At 44.3% G+C, this 21,833-nt stretch overlaps 4 protein-coding genes across 4 annotated transcripts; 1 reads left to right on the top strand and 3 right to left on the bottom strand.

The window, feature by feature from the left end:
• Positions 1–3,690: 3,690 nt before the first annotated feature.
• On the bottom strand, positions 3,691–4,948 carry LOC108060541 (uncharacterized). Its single transcript, XM_017146258.3, has 3 exons — positions 4,660–4,948; positions 4,383–4,591; positions 3,691–4,317 (listed from the first exon to the last, which is right to left on the bottom strand). Exons 1-3 carry the CDS (start codon positions 4,736–4,738, stop codon positions 4,000–4,002), a joined length of 606 nt encoding a protein of 201 aa, XP_017001747.1. The 5' UTR covers positions 4,739–4,948; the 3' UTR covers positions 3,691–3,999.
• A 2,949-nt stretch (positions 4,949–7,897) lies between these two features.
• Positions 7,898–11,270, bottom strand: LOC108060544 (uncharacterized). The gene is made up of 4 exons (XM_017146262.3): positions 9,742–11,270; positions 9,452–9,684; positions 8,569–8,965; positions 7,898–8,511 (listed from the first exon to the last, which is right to left on the bottom strand). The coding sequence occupies exons 1-4, from the start codon at positions 11,203–11,205 to the stop codon at positions 8,002–8,004; spliced, it is 2,604 nt and encodes an 867-aa protein (XP_017001751.2). The 5' UTR covers positions 11,206–11,270; the 3' UTR covers positions 7,898–8,001.
• A 634-nt stretch (positions 11,271–11,904) lies between these two features.
• Positions 11,905–14,739, bottom strand: LOC108060547 (probable G-protein coupled receptor Mth-like 3). The gene is made up of 7 exons (XM_017146264.3): positions 14,233–14,739; positions 13,345–13,495; positions 13,098–13,283; positions 12,788–13,039; positions 12,548–12,719; positions 12,295–12,489; positions 11,905–12,103 (listed from the first exon to the last, which is right to left on the bottom strand). The coding sequence occupies exons 1-7, from the start codon at positions 14,734–14,736 to the stop codon at positions 12,004–12,006; spliced, it is 1,560 nt and encodes a 519-aa protein (XP_017001753.3). The 5' UTR covers positions 14,737–14,739; the 3' UTR covers positions 11,905–12,003.
• A 1,903-nt stretch (positions 14,740–16,642) lies between these two features.
• On the top strand, positions 16,643–21,743 carry Cap-G (Chromosome associated protein G). Its single transcript, XM_017146287.3, has 7 exons — positions 16,643–17,138; positions 17,206–17,382; positions 17,451–18,265; positions 18,325–19,852; positions 19,917–20,507; positions 20,569–20,724; positions 21,024–21,743. The coding sequence occupies exons 1-7, from the start codon at positions 16,884–16,886 to the stop codon at positions 21,597–21,599; spliced, it is 4,098 nt and encodes a 1,365-aa protein (XP_017001776.3). The 5' UTR covers positions 16,643–16,883; the 3' UTR covers positions 21,600–21,743.
• Positions 21,744–21,833: the final 90 nt, after the last annotated feature.

Here is a 21,833-nt window from a genome sequence, read left to right as displayed (position 1 = left end):
AAAAATTCACAGTAAACTTCTTTTGAATAAATTCGTTTTTAATCACTTATCATTAAATTGATCTCCACTTGAACTACTCAACATTATAGAGATTACGCTGTTCTAAATGCGTACTATCGGTCGTCCTCGACTTGTTTTATCAATCAGAATGTGTTCTTACAGACGGTGCTTATCGTTTTAGGTTAGCATGGTGACATATAGAATAATAAGATTAAATAAATATTTAAAATAGTAATAATAACGAAAATACAACTGAAATATATTTGAAAGGGTATTTAAAATTCTCTTTCGCTTGATCAAATCGTCTCATCAACTTTTTGGGGTCGAGGTTCGAAATCCGTCGCATTTTTGCGGCTCAACGCAAATATAATAATAAATTTTGCATATTGCCGTGGCTATTATTTTTCATAAATGAAACTGTTGTCAATGGCTGGGCCGCAGTCGCCTCCTTCCGCTGTCCTTTAATGGTTATTTTGGTTTTTGTTGTTGTCTATGCCTTTGTTGTTGCTGCTTTTATGCGCATCCTGTTTGCCTTTTTGTCACCGTTTATTGTTTTTCCTGGCCAAGGATATGGAGGGCTGGGGCCTCGCATTGCGGTCACTTTATTGTTTGCCGGATACGTTCCGCCACATTTCGAAAAGTGCCCCCGAAACACAGCAAAGGATGCCGAAGGAGCGAAGGAGTGGGAGTGAGGCGCGATGGAAACCACGTAATTTGCCGTCTGATGAAGATTTACGACATGAAAGCCGCAAAAATAAACGCCAAATACACGAAGGCCACATAAAGCCATCCACCTATCCACCCCCCACTCCGCCACCCACTGAGACCCATGATGGATGGCCAGCCGGCTGAACCTGAACCCTATCCGACATCCTGGCCGCCATTCTCCCCTCGGTCATTTATGTAAATTTGCTAAGAAAATTAAGCCCGAACTGAAGAGATTTGTCTCGGCTTTATTAGCCAAGATGGAGGAGTCTAGGCGCCGGAAGTTCATCTAGGAGCCCTCGCAGCCCAGCATTTTTGGACCGGCAAATGTCCCTCCAGGGAACCGAAACTGGAGCAGGAAAAGCTTACATATACTGAGAAAAAATTGTAACTTCAAACTTTCCTAATATGTATTTTATATCAAATAAAAACACCTCTTAACGAGGTAAAAAACTAGTGACGACCGCACCTTCAACATACAAAAGTTCTGATATCAACATTTGTGACGAAAAATTATTACACTCGTCATTAAATAGACTTTCTAATATTTTCTCATTCGGCCCGCCCTAGCAAACTATTCCAGCATTTTTCCCTTCACAGGCATTTTCTATTGCAGCGTGCCGAATGAGAAAATATAAGAAAGTCTATTTAATGACGAGTGTAATAATTTTTCGTCACAAATGTTGATATCAGAACTTTTGTATGTTGAAGGTGCGGTCGTCACTAGTTTTTTACCTCGTTAAGAGGTGTTTTTATTTGATATCAGAAGTTTTTGTTTGTTTACATTTGCTCTCATAGGAGCTAATATATACATTTAAATTTAAATTGGTCAATCATAATTTTTAAACTATTGTATTTTAACAAATTAAGTTAAAAAGGCGTTGAAGTATTTTAAAATACCTTTTAAACGAGGTATAGCACATGTCTGTACCTTTAGTAGTGTAGAACTTACAAACTAAAGAAATTTAGCTATTTTTAGCTTTTTCCCGCTAAAGTAGCGGCTTTTTCCAAAAGTCGTAGAACAAAAGATTCCTATATGGAACTCTTAAGTGCAAATTTACTGATTCCATGACCCTAAAATACAGTTCGGATACCCTCCCACAAAATTCAATACTCAGGGAGCGTTAATTGTTCGAGCTGGCAAAAGTGGCTATTTTCGTATAAAAATAACTTTTAAACGTGACTTTTTACAGTAATGTGTTATATACCAAAATTTAAGGAATCTCAAGGGCTATACAGTTTAAAGTTGTAAGGAAAATCGTTAGAGCCGTTTTTGAGAAAATTAAAAAAAAGCTAAAAAAAAAGTTTAAACAAATTTTATTTTGTTCATATCTTTTTAACTATTACATTTACTCAAATTGCATATAGAAGGCGTTTATAGCATTTAAAAATACCTTTCAAACGAGATGCAGCACAAGTCTGTAGCTTTAGTAGTATAGAAGTTACGGCTTTCCGAATTTTAGCTATTTATAGCTGTTTTCCCGCTAAACTAGCTAGTTTTTCCAAAAGTGGTAGAACAAAAGTTTTTTATATCGATGTGATGAACGTCATATCAAATTTTCAGAACTTAAAAAACATATTTTGGACAAGTGGACAAACAGAAATTAATTTTCATTTTGGGAAGAAGAAGAAAATCTTATTTTGGCTATAACTTTTGAACGGAACGTCGGATTTTGACAAATGACCCCTCATTCGACGGGTATTTTCAAAAGGAATACAACTAAAACATTGCGAGGGGGCATTTATCCCCACCGGCCCCAACAGCTCCAAATTTCGAAATTTTCACTTTTTCACTTTCACCGCTCTCTCTCCCAAGCCAATCGATTTTCTTAAAGTCTTGGTATGCAATCCTTTAAGTTTTTGCAATACCTTTCGATTGGTGTATTACACATTACGATTGGACTATCACAGCAGATTTTCAATTTTGCGGCTATATAATAGTAGTCGCCTTCGCACACTCTCCTGGTGCGCTTCGTCACTACATGGACTGCCGTCCATAGTGATTCGAGGAAACTCGGGGTTACCTACTATCTACCATCTATCCAATAAGAAAATAATCTAATAAAAATATGTTATCTCAATAGTATTTCTATTCTATTCTTCTATTCTTTTTAAAAGCAAAATCATTTTTCTGCGTGTAAGAATCCTCTGCAATTCATGGGCGTTAACGAGCCTTCTTGTATGTGTGTCCCAAATGAGGGGGCGTGGTGCATTCCAGACCCAAAAATAAGGACAAAACAAGAGGGGCCTCGCACGGAAACACGGATGCAGCATGTCTCGTGTTAGTATCTGTTTTTAATGGCAACTCCATTAGATGAGCAGGATCTGCCGCCCACCCAAGGCCGGATAAGAGGTCCCGACCCGCCCCTCGCTGCCCATGAATACTCCTCCAATGTGGCGACTGCTTGTCCAATAAATAATTCATGTCTGCCCAGAAGAGCCGCCCCACAGAATCCGAACCCACCACCCGCCTCCAAAATCGTAATGCGGATGCAGACAGAGGAAACCGGGCATGTTGAAACGGAAACATAATGCAATTCACAGGACCAATTGAAGGCCTTAATGCATGTATTCATGGCTGCGATGTTTACCAGAATATGGAATACAATATCCCATGGGGCCAAAGGATGCCAGGCATGAAGCTCAAGTTTAGAAATTACAATTATTCTATTAACAGTTTGCATGGGACTTAGCTAATACCGAAGAAAGCTGTGACATTCGACCTGAAATTAATTAACATTCGAAATGTTGTGCAATTAGCAAGATTAATTTTGAAATTTTCAAAAAGAAACATAACTTCGAAAGTTTGAAATGAGTAATATAATTCAATTTAAATTTAAAAAAGGATGCTAGTGATCTCCTTGTACTGGTTGGTATCACAACATAATTTATAATATCAATAAAACATTAACAAATGCGTTTCAAGTTTCGAATGTAAAATACTTAGCTGGCTTAAACATTATAAATATACCATCATTTAAGTACTTAATGGAAAGTTGGAATTAAACACAACTTGATTTGGGAAATCTACTTTTAATTTAAGGTAATGATAAAATATATTCATAGTACTAGCCTACAGAAACAAGAGGCAAAAAGTGGATTTCTCGAGTGTTGAGTGTGAGCGCGCTGTAGTGAGGAGGCCAGCGTTTTAATATCACACGGCATCATGAGGGCCTAACTACAATACAGGAGATCTAAAATTAGCTAGGATTTGGCATTGAGTGGAGTTGCATTGTGGAGTGTGGGGCAGCATTGGATGCCCCTAAATTCAGTGTGGTGACCCCTGGGATGGGACTATTGCAGCTTGAGGAGCACGTGACCGGCGTGCCTTTTGTACAGCACCAGCGACATGTTGACCAGAAAGGGAGCGGCCAGCCAGAAGAGCCGTGTGCCAATGCCCGTGTCCTCGCGATGGAAGATCCCGGAGGCGGCTCCGCGGCCCGTGTTGCAGAAGGACTCCTCGCAGCAGGAGGTGCAGGCATACAGCTTGGTCCGCTCGCCAATGATGATGCAGCCGGGCTCGCAGTTGGCGGCACACCGGCGATCCAACGACCACATCTTGGGCGAGCTGGTCGAGTTCTCCGTGCTGGTGGTGTACGAGAATCGCTTGACCTGGTTGGTTCGGTGGTCAAAGGTTAGAGTTTCCCCACAGCTGACTCGCTCACCGAACCACTCACCATGCAGATGAACTCCTCGCCGTGGCACTTCTTCTGCAGCGCTGTGTCGTTCCTGACCGCCACATCCACGCAGGCCTCCCCGTCGTCCATCGTGTGGCAGGCGTAGCACCACAGCAGATTCACCCTCTCGATGGCCGCCGCCGTCCGGTGGATGTGCCCGCTGGTCAGCGAGGTACTGGGTCCGGGTCCTGGCGAACTGGTCCCCGTGACTGGACGTCGGATGGGAGATGTTATTGATTTTTCCAGCCCAAGGTCGCGCAGCATCAGTAGGACTCACCATTATTCACGCAGGCCGTGAAGACGATGGACGAGCTGGTCAGCAGGAAGTAGAGCAGCGTGATGAAGGGCCTGATCATCCTGCTGCCGGCCTCTGAATTCCTTGGCTAATCTACCGAGTGGCCCGAGATTCTCTTGTTTACGTGCTCCTCATTCGGCGGACCCCACAGCTCTCCAGTTGACACTTGAACCCCGAATGTCAGACGCAGTGGCAAAGGAGAAGGACATGCGCAGTATCCTTCCAAAAAAAACAGTCGGGATGCAAACCAAGGTTTTCGAAAAATATATAAAATTTCTTAAATGTACCGTACTTGGTAACTTGGTATTCGTGCAAAAGTATGTAACAGGGAGAAGGAAGCGATTTCGACCCTATAAAGTATATATACTCTTGATCAAGCTCACCAGCCAAGTCGATCTAGCCATGTCCGTCTGTCTGTCTGTCCGTCCGAATGAACGCTGAGATCTCGGAAACTATAAAAGCTAGAAGATTGGTATTTTGCCTTCAGATTCTAGAAGCTCCTACGCAGCGCAAGTTTGTTTCAAAAAGGTGCCACGCCCCCTCTAACGCCCACAATCGCTCACTAACGATTTTAAAATGTGTCTGGGGTCCACACCTTTAAAGATTTCCGAGAAGTATAAATGCAATTTTGTTGTGTATATTTATACCTATCGAAATGTAGAAGACATTTTTCAAATCGGACCATTCATTAAAAAGTTATACGCCATTAAAATGTTATATATCCATCTCCCTCGCACTCCCTTTAGCTGAGTTACGATTATGATTTGATTTTAAAAAGTGTCCTAACAAATACGAAATTCGTTTTGAATGCGTCTATATATTCCGTTCAACGATTTACTACGGTTTACTACGATTTACTACTGTTGACTACGATTTACTACGATTTACTACGATTTACTACAGTTTACTACGATTTACTACGATTTACTACAGCTTACTACGATTACTTACTACAATTTACTACGATTTACTACGATTTAATACGAATTACTACAATTTACTACGATTTACTATGGTTTACTACGATTTACTACGGCTTACTACGGTTTACTAAGGTTTACTAAGGTTTACTAAGGTTTACTAAGGTTTACTAAGGTTTACTGTGGTTTACTCCGGTTTGTAGAATGGAACTTTATTATTTAATTGTTAGGAAATAAAATGCCAATTAGTTGCCGTTTGTCAGTCCGTCTGTATGAACACATATTCTTGGACTTTTTTGGGCGCCACGCCCCCTTTAACACCCACAATCGCCCACTAACGGTTTTAAAATGTGTCTGGCGCCAACAAACGGTTTACTACGATTTGCTACGGTTTACTACGGTTTACTACGGTTTACTACGATTTACTATGGTTTACTACGATTTACTACGATTTACTACAATTTACTACGATTTAATACGATTTACTACGATTTAATACGATTTACTACAATTTACTACGATTTCCTACGATTTACTATGGTTTACTACACCCAGAAAAATGATGGACAACATTTTAGGTCATGCATAGCCTAAAACATTTTAAATGGACTAAAAGTTCCTTTTTAGGTCATGTACTGCCTAAAAATTTAAATTTTTGGTATATTTGCCCTACTATTTAGGTCCCATATAGCCTAATATTTTAGGTCATCGTGGGCCTTAAAATTAATGCATTTTACCTAAATAAATTTGCACGGAACTCTGATACCGTTCTAGCGACTCTATAATTCCCAACCAGTTATAGCGCGGCTTGCATGGTAACCCACTTCGATCGTTGAATAAAACAGCGATTTCACTGCTGAACAGTGAAGCCTCTTCGCTCGTTTTTGTGTGTTGGAATAATGACGGCTTCTTGAAGACTAAGCCGACATTGACCTCGAGTTAGCTATAAATTTCTCTGTACTTACTTTATAATATGAAACATTTTTCAGTACAAATTTTTAGGCCAAAGAAAGCCTTTTTAAGGTAGCATATTACCTAAAATCTAGGCCAAAAATTACCCCATTTTAGGCCATTAATGGCCTAACATTTTAGGTCATACAATCCTAAATTTTAGGCCATTCAAGGACTTAGCTCCAGTTTTAGGCCAATTTTACCTAAATTCTAGGCCATTTTTTGACATTTTAGGTCATTTTTATACCCTTGCAGAGGGTATTATGATTTCAGTCAGAAGTTTGCAACGCAGTGAAGGAGACGTTTCCGACCCCATAAAGTATATATATTCTTGATCAGCATCACTAGACGAGTCGATCTAGCCATGTCCGTCTGTCCGTCTGTCCGTCTGTCCGTCTGTCCGTCTGTCCGTCTGTCCGTCTGACCGTCTGTCCGTCTGTCCGTCTGTCCGTCTGTCCGTCTGTCTGTTTCTACGCAAACTAGTCTCTCAGTTTTTGAGCTATCGGGATGAAACTTTCCCAAAAGTCTTCTTTCTATTGCAGGTAGTATATATGTCGGAGCCGACCGGATCGGACAACTATATCTTATAGCTCCCATAGGAACAATCGGAAAAAAAAAACTTTAAAAAATTCTAACTTCGGTGTTTTTTGAAATATTACCTTCTACTTTTGGGGATGTTATTTTTTTAATATTTCTGAATTTCGAATTAATTATTTAAAAAATCGGACTACTATATCATATAGCTGCCATAGGAACGATCGGAAAATTAATGGAAAAGTAATAGGAAATAAATTCTAGCTTCTTTGGTTTTTGTTGTATTATCTTCTACTCTAGAATATGACTCTTTTTAAATATTTCCGAATTTCAATTTTAATTTGATCGAAATCGGACGACTATATCATATAGCTGCCATAGGAACGATCGGAAAATTAATGGAAAAGTAATAGGAAATAAATTCTAGCTTCTTTGGTTTTTATTGTATTATCTTCTACTCTAGGATATGACTCTTTTTAAATATTTCCGAATTTCAATTTTAATTTAATCAAAATCGGACGACTATATCATATAGCTGCCATAGGAACGATCGGAAAATTAATGATAAATATTAGAAAATTGAACATTTTTGCGATTTGTTAATTAATAGGAATGATCTGCAAGGGTATATAAGCTTCGGCTGGCCGAAGCTAGCTTCCTTTCTTGTTTTTTCTGGGTGTGCGCAATTAAAATTTTATATTTCCATCTCCCTCGCACTCCCTTTAGCTGAGTGACGGGTATTAGATAGTCGGGACACCCACGCGACTATAGCGTTCTCTCTTGTTTTTAATAGAAGCTTTGAAATTAAAATACAATTTTTTACCCGCTAAAATATTTTTACTAAACTTTACAGCAGGTGACGAACAACTGGACAGGACAATTTTGCAAGCATCTGTGGTAAAATCTTAAAAACTAGAAATCAGTAGAGGCGCAGATACTGCAGCGCCTGGCGACTCTGCATCGGATACAGATCGCCCACGTTGTACATGAGGTCCACCACATGGGTGGGTCGCAGCATGCGCCAGGGCATGAACTTCAGGGTCTTCTTGTCGCAGTGCACATCCTTCTCCGGCTCCAGCGGCAGCGGCACCTCGTTGTAGAGCATCCTGCCGTCAACGCTGCGCTGCAGGGTGCACGGCAGGCCGATCTGGTCGGCCAGTCCCTTGAACAGAACGGCCCGCTCGAACTGGCAGCCACTGCGCACCAGGCCCAGCGGTATGAAGTTCGTGTGCAGCACGTGGCGCAGTTCCTGCAGGTGGCAGTGGACCGTGTTCTTGCAGCACTCCTCCGTCGAGTTGAGGTCCAGAATCTTGAGGTTTTCGTTCATCACAGCGAACACGGCCTGGGCGATCAGCTTGCTCCGCTTGGCCACGTTGTCGAAGTCGATGGAACGACGAATCCGCTCCGGATTCTCCACCAATCCATGGAGCTAAAGATTGGTTTCAATGAGATATTTCTACCACCCCCGAAAACCAGTTAAACCCACCGCTAGTGTCTGGTTAAGTGCCTCCAAGTACTGCGGCAAGTAGTGATCTCCTGGTCGCTTGCAGTAGTCCCAGCTGGTGTCGCCGGGCATATCGGTTACCGTGCTCAAGCACCGCAGCGGCACGTCGATCACATCGCTCTCATCCGGCTTGGGACGATCGAAGTTGACCACCAGGACGGCGTCCAAGGGCGAGCAGTCGTTGCGGAGAATGTCCTGGAACTTGCGGAAATCCTCGAACTTCCGGCGCGACACATAGAAGTCCTTGCCGGCGGTGATGTCCGTGAAGGTAAGGCAGTTGCGGATGGCGAACTTCATGGTGGGGCACTTGGACAGAATGCTCTCGATGGCCGGTCCCCAGGTGGAAACGCAGAAGGCGTGCTTCTGGAACTCCAGCAAACTGAAATCGAAAGGGGGTTTACCAGGCTTCGGAGATTGACACACATGTTAAAAACATGAACAATTGTATTTTACAGTTTGAGCAAAATTGTTGACATGTGTGTCAAATACAAGTGTTAAAATGTAAAAATAATTGTTACCACACACAGCTCACTTGTGTTTTTTACACCATCTTATTAACACGACGTGTTTTTTACACACTGTGATTTTAACACAAATTAAAGTTACATTTCACTGACATTAACAAGTCGAAGGGAAAATTAAAAATCTACATGGGCCATAATATCTTATATGTTAGTTTAAAGCATATGCTTTGCATATATATACTCTTATACTCTAGAAGACCGTGCATTTTTCAGTTCAAAAACTCATTGTGTTAAAAACACTATGTGTAAAAAACACAAACACAAGTTTTTACAGTATGTGTTATTTTTCAAACCCTGGGGTCTACCCACTTGTGTGATGTAAAAATAAGATTCTCGCTTACACTTCCAGGATCCCACGATCTATGTAGGCGTCTATGAACTCATTAAACCTGGTGGTCTGCAGAATAAAGTTGGTCACCGAGGTCTTGACCAGATTGGACAGCGACTTGAGGGCCCGCTTGATGGAGGAGACTATGTAGTTGGCCAGCAGGGTCTCGCGCACCGGCGCCTCGTCGATCAGGGTGCACAGGCAGCGGAAGATGTTGTTCACCAGGATGGAGTGGGCATAGGAGCGCTGTGAGGGGAGCAATCAAAGATCAGGATATAGAACTAGATATCCAGAACCAATCACCATTAGTAGCTGGGCAATCTGCTCGGTCAGGGAGCTATACTCCCCCAGGATCGTGCGGTACTCCTCGTTCTGGGCCAGACTCTCGATGATCGTCAGCAGCGAGAGGATGAGATCGATGGACAGCGTCGGCTGTCCTTGGGTGATGACCGCAGTGAGCACGACGGCAATCTCCTGCTCCTGCAGCTGGGCAGCCGTGTCCCGGAAGGCGGCCACCAGCAGGCGGGACAGAAACTCGGCCGCCTGCTCCCGCACCTTGATGGCCAACTCGGGCGACATTAGGATGGCCACCAGCTTGCGGATCGCCCCCTCCTCGTAGGCGGCCACAATGCGACGCAGTGCGTCCGGATGCTGGGACATGCGGTGCAGGCCCTGGATGACAAAGGCCGCCGGGGCAGGCTTGTTCTGCATCAGGCAGTTGAGGAACATGTCCGTGATCTCGGCCCTGTGCATCCGCTTCAGGAACTGCTCGTACTGCGACGTCTCCGCGAAGATCGAGATGATAGTGCAGCGCATCTCCAGCGGCATCAGGTCCATGTGGCTGCGCAGCTGCTCGACGACCAGGTCGAAGAGATTCTGTTCGAAGAACAGCTTGGTCATCTTCTCGGATCGCAGGGCCGTGGCCAGGACCTCGACGATATCCGCGGCCTCCGGTCCCTGGGGATTCTCGCAGAAGGCCTTCACCAGCTGCTCCAGCACGAAGAAGCAGCGATGCAGTGGCTCGAAGACACTATCCTCGCCCGTGTCCGCCAGCAGGGTCTTCAGGGTCTTCAGGGCCGCCTTGCGGATCTCCTGGAACTCGTTGGTTACCTCGCAGATAATCCTGTCCACCGGAAAGTCCGGCTGAGTGGTGAAATCCAGCATCTGCTCGGCACTTTGGACCAGCAGCATCCGATGCAGGGCCTCAATCGAATTGAACACCGTATCTGGGTTCTCGGAATTGACAAAGACCGCCTTGAACTTTTCCAGGAACTCGGTGGCCTCCACGAGGCCGTGGGCCATCTGGGGATCCCGCAGGCAGACGTTGAGTATGTAGGTCAGGTACTCGATGCAGAAGTCGTCGCTCTCCTTCAGGTAGAACCGGCAGGCCAGCTCCAGGATCTGATCCGTCTGCTCTGGCTCGTAGGTGGCCATATCGGTGTTGTCCAGCAGAGCGGTGAGCAGGTACAAAGCGAAGCGCCGGATCATCGTGTTCTCCGAGGCGATGAACAGGTCCTTATCGAGCAGCAGCTCCAGCAGGCCGTGGGCCCTCAGCTCCAGGACATTCACATCCTGTCGGCGGGCAAAGTCCGTGATGTGGCTGAAGACGGTCAGCAGAACGCACTCCTCCTTCGAACTCAGCAGGAGGAGGGCGGTGTCCAGCTTCTTGATCGGCACATTCACCTCCGTGAAGGATTTCTCCTCGGACTTGGTGCGATCCGGATAGGCCGTCTTGGCCTCGTAGACGCGCTTCGAAATGCGAGACATGTTCGAGGTCCAAACAGAATAAGGTTCTCTATAGATATAGGTACGCCTTACACGTGTAATGACATATTTAAAATGACATTCTTCTCCAGAAAGACGATCCAAATTCAAATATCCATAACCATCAATATCCATAGACTTTTTATTATTAGACATTTTTGTATTAATAATTTTTAATAATTAGGATAGGCTTGAACGTGGCATTATCTCGTAGGGAATTTCATTATAAAATACTTATTTATTACTCTTATTCAAGTTTTTCTTAGTATTAGGGTTAAAAAATTAATACTTAATAAAATAAGAGAACTTTTTAGTTTTTATAGTTTCCGAGATCTCAGTGTTCATTCGGACAGACAGACGGACATGGCTAGATCGGCTCGGCTAGTGATCCTGACCTATACAATACGAATACAATATAAACTTTTACTCTACGAGTAATATATGCCCACATACTCATTTAAAATTAATCAAATCGGACCATTCATTAAAAAGTTATGAGCAATACAAGTTTTTTAAGCTATGAGATGGAGCCTGCGCACTCCATTTAGCTGAGTAATCTGATAGTAGACTAGCGTGTTCTCTCTTGCTTTAAATTAGAGATATTAAATGCGTCAGTAAACTTATCTTTTCTTTTCTTTTTTATGCGAATTTGTCACACTCCAGCTATCACAATAAAAAAAAATTGAGCTTAATCCAGTCATAAATAATTCCACAGTTAAAAAAATTTACAAATCACTGGATGAGCAAGGAATGATTCAACTACTGAACAACTGAAGGAAAACTATACAACCTCCAATTGATTTAGGCTCTGCTCAGGAACACTCCCTCGGTTCCTGTTGTCGTATTTCGACCTTCCCTGGATCTCGAAACGGTGGCACTCCACTCGCGGATTGGATTTCGTCTAGAATGAAAGATGATAGTAAAATGTTGACTTTAAATTAATTCTAAGTAAATGCTGAGACTAACACAATGCTAAGAGGAGTTAAAAGCATGGAAAGGAGCAAAAAACAGATGCATGAGTTTATTAGAGATTACTCTCATGCCTTAATAACCGCTTATTCACATTTTTATTCAAAGTAATAGAGTACTTACTGGTTCTTTATGAGTTTTAGAGTGCTAGGCTTCAAAATAAAGAGCACGAATATGATGGTGCCCTGAGACCAGTTTAGATAGTCGGCCACTTGAAAAATCATACCCCAAAGCTCGTTCTGCCGTACATGGAAGGATATTATCTCCAAGCTCCAGGTCAAACCCATGAGGATGAAGAGCCGCAGGAAGAACGTGAACCTGTTGAAGGATTAAATAATTAATAAAATAATTATAATAAATATTTCTGTAAAATTACGTTCGTTTATCCGAGTTAAGCCTTTTATTCTTTTGTTGCGGTTGGGCACAGTTCCTAACATCCTTCTTAACTTTTACTATACGAACAGCTGTCAGGATAAACATGATTATGTTGAAAATAATCAGCAGTAGCATCGGTCCGAAGAAGTACAGAAAGGCCGCATTATCTCCAGCTGTGGGCGAAAGGAGAATGTGCATGAGGGGCCCACCCATGTAACTGCAAAATGACATCGAAACCCACTGTATATCCAACATTGTGTGGTTCCCATACGAGGTGTCCAATCTTTGTCCAGATTGACATTATCAGCTAGGACAACGACTCCGGTCAAGACCAGGGCCAATCCCCAAGAGTAAATGTTGTAGGCCCGAAACCGATGCTCTGGCAGGAATCGGCTCACCGAATCGGGGGGCAGGGCAATCGTTACCCAGAGGTGCAGACTGATGACAGACAACCAAAAGAACGCGGCCATGACGAAAAAGTAGCCCATGAATCCTATAGATTATAGTTATTTACTATATAACTGCACCATAGCATAGAAGCTCAAGTTAACCTGATGTAGTGCAGCCGATTGAAGGCCTGTCCCACACGTTCCACAAGTTGATGAGCAAAAGTGCGTAGCCCATGAACAGAGCGACCATGTAGCAAATGAAGCATTTGCCGTGCAACTTCCTCAGCTTCTTGACGTATAGGTAAACGCTGATCGTAAGAACCATGCATATCAATGATATTGACATCACTGTGGGAAGAGAAAGGCTGTCAAGGTGAAGGACTGAAGTTGATTTCAAAGTGTAGCTTACCGATGGTTTGCCCCGTTTGCGAGGCTTCAGAATCAAGATGACAAAAGTGAGGAGTAATTCGAATACCGTCACCTTTGAATTCAGCATGTTGCAGGCAGTATTTTCGCTTATCCAAGGTCGCACTGTCCCAGTGTCGAAAAGAGGTTCCATTCTAGTGAAAGTAAAAGCGGTTAAACTTGTCCAACTAAAGGCCTTTTTACCAGGGACCGTAAATAATCATTATTTGAGATTTTTATTTTAAAAGGCCTACTGAGACTTTTACAAGTTTTAATCAACAATTGAACTGGTTTTTATGCACTTTATAGACATGAACAAATAACAGTTAATTTACTTTCCAGATTTGTTGAAATGCATATACTTTGTGGACAAGAGTAAAAAGAACGTTATATTTGACGTTTAAAACAAAATATCACAGTAGTCTTTTTAAAATAAAAATCTCAAATAATGATTATTTACGGTCCCTGCTTTTTACACCTCAGTAGGAATTTTTGAAATGGAATTGCATGTTTGGAACCACAATAACTATGAAAACAAACGAAATGAACACCATTCATTTCATATAAACTCTCATGGAATATGTACTCACACACATATTCCAATCAAGTCAAATATAATGATATTAACATATCGAATTTCTGTTACTGTCGAACTAATTTTAAATTGTACAAGAGCTTCTATTCAAAATTCTTTTAATTTATGTTAAACACAAGCGGCTTTTCTTAGAATCCTGACAAAATTTAGTTTGCAGTGTAAACTCGAATTGAAAAGTGAAATGGAAAATGGAATTTATTTATCTAAGATTTTGAAATTTTTATGAAAAATAAGAGTTCATGTCACATTCCATCTGAACTATAAAGAGGGCTTAAGCATGTGTAAAAGCAAAAGTACCTCAAACAGTGTGAATCCGTTTCCAGGCAGAGTATGATCTATCCAGTGCATCTTGTCGTCGCCACAGGGCAAAGGCAGATCCGATTGCACAACTAGATCTTCCTGAAAGTGTCTTTTGACCACCGTTCCGTTGCTGAGGCTCAATTCCACGTAGCGATTGTGACTTTCCAACTCGTCCTTTGACATTTCACCAATGCAGGAGCCGTCATTCGCTTTGTGATTGTGAGGGCAGCAGAATCTGATGCAGGGCCTTAGTTTGCAGACACATCCTCTTCTGTGGCTCGGCACGTCTTTCTTGGAGCCGTCAGGCAGATGCATGGTGGTATACATCCCCGTCAATTCGGCGGGAATGAGTAGTCCGTCGTATTCGTACGAACCGTTCGAAAGCACCTTGGCGCTTGAAATATTTACAGTGTCATAGAAATCACAATCACTAATTTCCGCTTTCGTTAGTTGCATCGACAGCAAAATAATTGTAGCAATGGTCCCAACTAGTAGCCGCATTTTTTAAAAAATGAACTATACAATATAATATAGTTATAACAATTAAGGGCTTCAGCGACAGAAAAACGAGGATAATTAAACAAATAACAAACGCGAGCTGTTTTGCTATGTGTGTCCGACAACGGCTTAGTTATGACTGATGCGATTTAAACATATTATTCACTCAAGGAACTGACTCAAACTTTGATAAACATTTTGTATATTTTAAAAAGAACGGACGTCAGTAATTACATTGTTTGAAAATTATAGTTCTTAAATTAACCTTAACAAGAGAGAACGCTATAGTCGGGTGCCCCGACTGTCAGTTACCCGTTACTCAGCTAAAGGGAGTGCTAAGGAGATGGAGATAAAAACTTTGATCCGCCGTAACTTTTTAACGAATGGTCCGATTTAAAAAATTTCTTCTACATTTCGATAGGTATTGATAAACACAATAAAACTGCATTTTTACTTTTCCAAAATATTGAAATTTTTAAATTGTATACAAGCGATTGTGGGCGTTAGAGGGGGCGTGGCACCCTTTTGAAACAAACTTGCGCTGCGTAGGAACTCATAGAATCTGCATGCAAAATGTCAATCTTCTAGCTTTTATAGTTTCCGAGATCTCAGCGTTCATACAGACAGACAGACGGACAGACAGACGAACAGACGGACATGGCTAGATCGACTCGGCTAGTGATCCTGATCAAGAATATATATATAGTTTATAGGGTCGGAAACGCTTCCTTTTACCTGTTACATACTTTTGCACGAATCTAATATACCCTTTTACTCTACGACTACAGGTATAAAAATGACCTCAAAGTTGTAATGAAACAGTTTGTGTCCATGCTTAAACCGCAATTACAGGCAAACGAGTTATTGGATTGTTAAGTCATAATAACATTTGATAACATTTACTTTTTTAAAAAAATTGACAAACAAATAAAAAAGTAACTCTTACTTGCGATCCCTGATTTATTTACCTAAATCAAACTATTTTTGAAGTTTTAATTAAGGTCAATTTTTGTTTGCTGCAGGAGATACGTAGTAAATCGACCTTAAGGTAGATTACTAGTTTCTTAAGAAAAGGATTTCTTCACGGAGGAAATTTTTTTTAATAGATACTATTATTTTTACATTTAGGAATAAACAAAATTGAGAACATAAATTTTACGAAAAAAAACCCTTTTCGTTAGTTATTAACAAAATTGTGAAAAACTCGATGTTTCGGCTGATGGACTGGGGGAGGAAAGTTTCCGATCCAAAGAAAAACTACAACAATTTCACAAAATACCCCCTAAACTAAATCCTGGTTCCGCCACCACTGGAACTCTTGAGCAAATACATTTCCACATATTTCACCTCGTTCTTATCAAAAAATTCATTTCGTTGCATTACCTGCTGATGGCAAACATTTTCTTATCTGCCAAATGTATTTTCCATTTGACTACCGCCACGAAACCAAACTCTGAATATAGTAGTAATCCGAAATACAGTTCGTTGTTTTGAATAACTACCACCATTTTGTAGAGTCCCAATTGCCCTTTTTGGGCTGATCTGAAGAAAAGTACAGCTAAGTATTGTTAGATTTTGAAAATGGGTTGAAAATGCACTATTTTGAAATAAACATTAAAAAATAAATATATTTAATGCTAGGAAATCCTTTTGATCTTGTTTGAAAACCTAAACAAATAATTTAAGCTACAATTACTGAAATCAAAAAAAACAATTTTTAATGCTCTAAAAGTATTATATCTTTTAACTGGGTCTCACGGGCATTTGTTTCGAACTCATATTACCTTAAAATAAGTGGTAAATAAATATTTATTAAATATATTACCGATTGCTGCGATCCGTTTTGAATTTAACTGAAAAATGTCTACAATAAAAGAGTGACATTTTTCCGTTAAATTCAAAGCGGATCGCAGCAATCGGTAATCGGAAAGCGATCGTATTCATCGATCACAACCCCGAAAAAACACTAAAAAATCCGCACGCGTCATTTGAATTTAACAAGCGAACGGGGGTGGAAAGCGGAGAAGACGATAACGCAGCGACGCTTGTTTGTTTCGCCATCGTTGGTGCAATTTGAAAATAGTTTTAGCATCGATTTAAAAACGCAAAAAGGCAGCACCGAACACAACCAGGTATTCAAGCCATACCGAATGGCCAGACCAAAGGCGAAGGCGGCCGAGAAGGCCAAGCCAAAGGCGACGGGCGGAAGGAAGCGTCCGGTGGCCACCAAAAAGTCCAGCAAAGATGGAGAGAAGGAGAACGAGGATCAGGCGGTGGCGACCAGCTCCTCCGCAGCATCATCCTCCTCCAGCCCGGAAGTCATGTACTCGATAATGCGGCAGGCGGAGCTCAAGGAGTCCCTGCACAAGCGCTACGTGAAGGAGATGCAGCAACTGTACACAAAGGTAAGTGGTGGCGTCAGCTGAATGTATCTATAATTTCAAACCCTAATCACTGGTAATTCCCCGGCAGATGGGCCACGATCACTTCCAGCAGGCCTTCATCAATGTCCTGAAGGCCGTCCTGGAGGCGGAGGAGGGCAACGAGAACGCCACCATGGCCCTGAACTTCTGCGCCACCTTGGTCGCCACTCCGGATGCGGATCGCACGGAGCCCCTGCTAAACGAGACCTTCCGCTGGTTGCTCACGGTGAGTGTCTACTGTACTTTCCTAATACAATAGCTAATATAACCCCTTGGGTTTCCCCGCCCTTGCAGACCTATTCCAGCAATCCGCACATCCGCTACCGCATCTGCTACTTTGTGAATCTCATACTCAAGGAGCTGGGTCCCAATGCCGCCCTGGAGGACAACCAGTGCGACGATATCCTCGACGCAATGCTGGATCGCGTCAAGGACGTGTCCGCCAGTGTGCGCAAACAGGCCGTGCTGGCCATGCAGCGTCTCCAGAACCCGGACAATCCCAACGATCCCGTGGTGTGTGCCTACCAGTACCACCTGACCTCCGATCCCTCGCCCAATGTGCGCCAGTGCATCATAACGTGCATGGGGCGCAACTACATCACCATTCCGCACATCCTGCAGCGCCTGTGGGACGTCGACGAGAAGGTGCGCCGCCACACGTACGTGAACATGTGCAACTACCCAGTGCGCTCTTATAAGGTGGCCCAGCGGCTCACCCTGCTGGAGCAGGGCTTGAACGACTCCTCGGCCTCCGTGCGCAAGACGGTGGTCAACTACATGCTGAAGACGTGGATCGAGTCGTACCAGCAGAACTACATCGCCCTCACGGCGGCCCTCAAGCTGGACTCCAACGAGGAGGAGCTGCTGCGCTTCCGGCGCGTGGCCAAGCAAATGCTGAGGGTGATCTTCGAGCAGACGGACCACCAGAAGCTCATCGAGCAGCTGCCGTTGAGCGACGACTGCGAGCTGCACCGCTGCATTCCGCACGAATCGCTGACCGTGGAGCTGCTGATGTACTGGCAGTGTCTCAGCGAATATCTGGAGACGGAGGCGCCCGAATCGGAGCCCGTGCTGCCGGAACTCAGTGTGTTCTGCAACTATATGGATAAGTAAGTCAGGAGATCAGCCATATTTCCATATTCCTTATATATAACTTTGCATTTTGCAGATTCTGCCTGTTTCAAAAGCCTGACATGGACAAGTTCGCCCAGGTGGAGTTCCAAAACATGCTGCTCTCGCTGGTGGAGATCCTGGAGTCGTACGACCTGGGCGACGAGATCGGGCGGGGCAACATGCGATTGCTGATCTCGAACCTCCTAAAGGACTGCCTCCTGGACCACAAGATCGTGTGCGTGCTGGTGCGCTGCATGGAGCAACTGATCGGCGACATGAACGATCGCATGCAGTTCTTCATTGAGATCGTATACGAGCTGTGCGAGCTGAACAACAAGCAGAACGAGCTGATACACGACCGCAGTCTGATCAATAAGTTGCTGGACGACTTGGACACGCCGCAGAAGATGAAGATCTCCTCGCTGAAGGTCAAGATCCTCGAGTTGGAGGAGCAGGAGGACAACTATGTGCGCCAGAAGGAGTACATACGTGCGCAGTCGGTGAACGATGAGAAGACGGCCGTCACCGAGGAGTACACCGAGTTGATTCGCCCTCTGCTGGAGCGGAACGGCGTGATCGAGATGCCCGCCCGCCCGAAGCTCTCCAAGCAGGAGCGTGTGCTGAAGGGCCTGTATATCTGCTACTACATGACCGCCTCGCCGCACGTGGACAAGCTGACGCCGAGCCTTTGCCAGCTGTACAAGGACTTCATATGTCGCTATCTGCCCTGCGCCGAGATGGACATCTTCGAGTGGGCCATCAAGTGCGGCACCACCTACAGCATGTTCTACGAGGCGTACTGCAAGGAGGTCTTCGAGGTGGTGGTGGACCAGTTCTGCAACAACAACGTCGTGCGGCTCTGCGAGACGGCGGCCAACTGCATGCTGGAGCTACTCGATCGCTACGGCGTGGACTACTTCAACGAACTCAACCAGACGGTGGGCTCAGTGTCGAAGACCAAGCGACGACAGCTGTACACGATGCAGGAGCTCTACGACGACGACGATGGCAACCAGTCGCAGAACAACGACCAGAATAGCGATATCATCATGGTTTTGGGACACTACGTGGAGCGGGTGCAGAACAAGGGCGTTGGCTTGGCCATCGTTCGTGGGCTCTGCCGCCTGGTGCTCCGCGGCCATCTGGACGATCGCCCCGATGTTCTGGAACAGCTGCTGAAGCGGTACTTCAACCCAAACACCGAGCCCATTATTAGCCAAGTGCTGGGCATGTTCTTCGAAGATTTGAGGCGCCTCAACAAACAGAGCCTCCTGCAGCCGTGCTTCCTGCCCACCATTTGGACCATTATGAACTGCAGCTTTGATTCGCCGCTTAACGGCGTTCAGCCCGAACACCTGACAAAGTTCTTCCTCGAAATGACTGTGCAGGAGATCAGCACGCCACAAACGAATATCCACAACAAGATGGCCATAAGCTTTCTGCAATACATTCAGAACTACTTCACGGAGCGCAAGGAGATGTGCCGTCTGCTGGCCAAGGAGCTTACGAATCTATCGGTAAACGTCTTCAACGGGACGGAGATTAAGACTGAAATGCTCGAGCTGGCTGACAAACTGATAGCTGTAAGTACTCTCTGAGTTTTCCTTAATTATTCGGTTTCTTATTTGATTCGGGTTTACATTACAGAGCGAATTGGATCCCCGCATGATCAAGAACATTCAGAACTTCAAGCTGCTGGTCGACGGCAGTTTCAATCCGCCCCCGCGTCAAAATCCCGGGGAAGGCGAAAGCGATGAGGAGTGTGAAACAGCCACCGTGACCACTGCGGAGTCAGAAACTGCACAGCCAGCCGCTCCGGTCACCGAAGATACAACCCACGAGGTGGCCCAAACCACCGCCTCAGAAGCAGAAACTCAACAGAGCGAAGCAACTGCTGCAACTCCACGACCAGTCGAACCAGCAGCGCCAACACCTGAGCCCATTGTGACTACCTATGGGAAGGATAACATTGTCGGCATACGTTACCTGCGTCGCTCCATGGCCATTAGCCATTCGGATGCCGAGAGCCTTTTGGGGCCGCAGACGCCCGAACCGGAGGAGCACACTGAAACGGAGGCGGCAGAGACATCCCGACGGAACTTACGCCAGCCGCAGATGAGACGACGCCTCGAAATGGCGATGGCCAGGTCGTCGAAGACACCGGAAAAGCAGCCCCCCGCGGAGGAGGAGGAATCGTCCGATGAGGAGATCTCCGAGAGTCCCACTGTAGTGGATAGGGTAAGAGCCAGATTAATACCCAGACAAATGCAGCTATTAACTTTGTTCTTTGTTTTTTAAGTCAAATGATTCCGAGGTGATCGAGGCATCGCCCACAGCGGCCTCTCCTAGTCCGAAAAATGCACCGGATGCCAGCCATCTACGCATACGCTCGCTGCGCAACAGGAAGGCCGCAAACACTTCCACGTCGCAGTCCACACCCAACCCAGTTAGCAAAGTGAGTATCAGGCGCTTGCGCATGCAGCTCTAGCCACTGCCAAAGGACTCACGCACCATTCACTCGCTGTTTAGTTTAAGATCAAAGTTGCAATCGGCATTAACAATCAACAAATGTTTTCAAAACTGAACACAAATTGTAGTTTCCTTTAAGCTCCGTAGTATTAATGATGCACCGCCTCCTGTTTAGTCTTGCATCCGGGTAGATCCTGTATAAGAAACCCACTAAAGGGAAAGGTTTCAATTGATTTTCACATTTTTGTTTTGTTTTTCGTTCTTTTTTTTTTTAATTACCATTAGCGAAAAGTCCTGCATCTGGAAACGCCTCTAAGAAACGGACGGAAAAGAGTGCTGAGACGGACTCCCTCAGATCCCAACTCCCGCTCCCTGCGATCCGGCGACTCGACGGCTGTTTCTCCGCCACGCGACTCACCGCTGCGGAAGCATCAACGCCTGGACAACAGGAGCTCCCGGCGACAGCAGATGGCCAAGAACACGAATAGTCCCACGGACAGCACATCGTCGGTCAAGGAGAATCAAGTGCCCCCCGCAATTGTTATTCAACCGGGCTCGGCTGTATCTGAATCTGAATCCGAAAGTGAACCAGAAGCAGAACAAAGGCCTACAAAGTCCAAGAAGCCGATCAACAAGTCGATATCTTCAATCTCATCCCGCCTCAGTAGCAGCACCCCAAAAGTTACCACGCGAAACGAGGCGCGCGCCCAGCGGATCAACTCCATGCGCATGACCCGGAAACGGATGTCTCTCGAAATGAACCTCAGTGGCGGCCAGCTGCAGGTGTCCACACCGAAGCGCGTGACGAGGGCCGTGGCCTTGACCATGAGCACGGACGGCAAGCGCGGCAGGCGGAAATAGCGTCCGACTGGATTCACCCTTAGTAATTCCCGTTGTGTATTCTGTGTTCGTTCGTTAGAGTTTAGTTGTGTTGCCCGTTCTCTGTGTAAAATATGTGTAAATTATAAAGTAGCTTAAATAAATCGTTAAAAAATTTAACAGAAATTCTACAAAGTAAATGTGTATTTTGAATTTAAATTTTGAGTTTAATAGACTTAAATGAATGAATGGCATGACCTCTGAAATAATTCAAAC

Source organism: Drosophila takahashii, chromosome 2R (genome assembly GCF_030179915.1).
Source record: "Drosophila takahashii strain IR98-3 E-12201 chromosome 2R, DtakHiC1v2, whole genome shotgun sequence".
Classification (NCBI taxonomy): Eukaryota; Metazoa; Arthropoda; class Insecta; order Diptera; family Drosophilidae; genus Drosophila; species Drosophila takahashii.
This window is presented reverse-complemented; position numbering and strand designations above follow the sequence as displayed.

Excerpts from the sequence above, each read along its gene's own strand:
- LOC108060541 (XM_017146258.3), bottom strand. The coding sequence starts at position 4,738 with ATGATCAGGCCCTTCATCACGCTGCTCTACTTCCTGCTGACCAGCTCG. Across the intron at positions 4,592-4,659 it reads CACGGCCTGCGTGAATAATG|TCACGGGGACCAGTTCGCCA; the intron begins GTGAGTCCTACT and ends TCCGACGTCCAG. Across the intron at positions 4,318-4,382 it reads GCGAGGAGTTCATCTGCATG|GTCAAGCGATTCTCGTACAC; the intron begins GTGAGTGGTTCG and ends CGAACCAACCAG.
- LOC108060544 (XM_017146262.3), bottom strand. The coding sequence starts at position 11,205 with ATGTCTCGCATTTCGAAGCGCGTCTACGAGGCCAAGACGGCCTATCCG. Across the intron at positions 8,966-9,451 it reads GATCGTGGGATCCTGGAAGT|TTTGCTGGAGTTCCAGAAGC; the intron begins GTAAGCGAGAAT and ends TTTCGATTTCAG. Across the intron at positions 8,512-8,568 it reads CACTTAACCAGACACTAGCG|CTCCATGGATTGGTGGAGAA; the intron begins GTGGGTTTAACT and ends ACCAATCTTTAG.
- LOC108060547 (XM_017146264.3), bottom strand. The coding sequence starts at position 14,736 with ATGCGGCTACTAGTTGGGACCATTGCTACAATTATTTTGCTGTCGATG. Across the intron at positions 12,490-12,547 it reads CTTAACTCGGATAAACGAAC|GTTCACGTTCTTCCTGCGGC; the intron begins GTAATTTTACAG and ends ATCCTTCAACAG. Across the intron at positions 12,104-12,294 it reads CTAAAACTCATAAAGAACCA|ACGAAATCCAATCCGCGAGT; the intron begins GTAAGTACTCTA and ends CTTTCATTCTAG.
- Cap-G (XM_017146287.3), top strand. The coding sequence starts at position 16,884 with ATGGCCAGACCAAAGGCGAAGGCGGCCGAGAAGGCCAAGCCAAAGGCG. Across the intron at positions 17,383-17,450 it reads CCTTCCGCTGGTTGCTCACG|ACCTATTCCAGCAATCCGCA; the intron begins GTGAGTGTCTAC and ends CCGCCCTTGCAG. Across the intron at positions 20,508-20,568 it reads GTCCCACTGTAGTGGATAGG|TCAAATGATTCCGAGGTGAT; the intron begins GTAAGAGCCAGA and ends TTGTTTTTTAAG.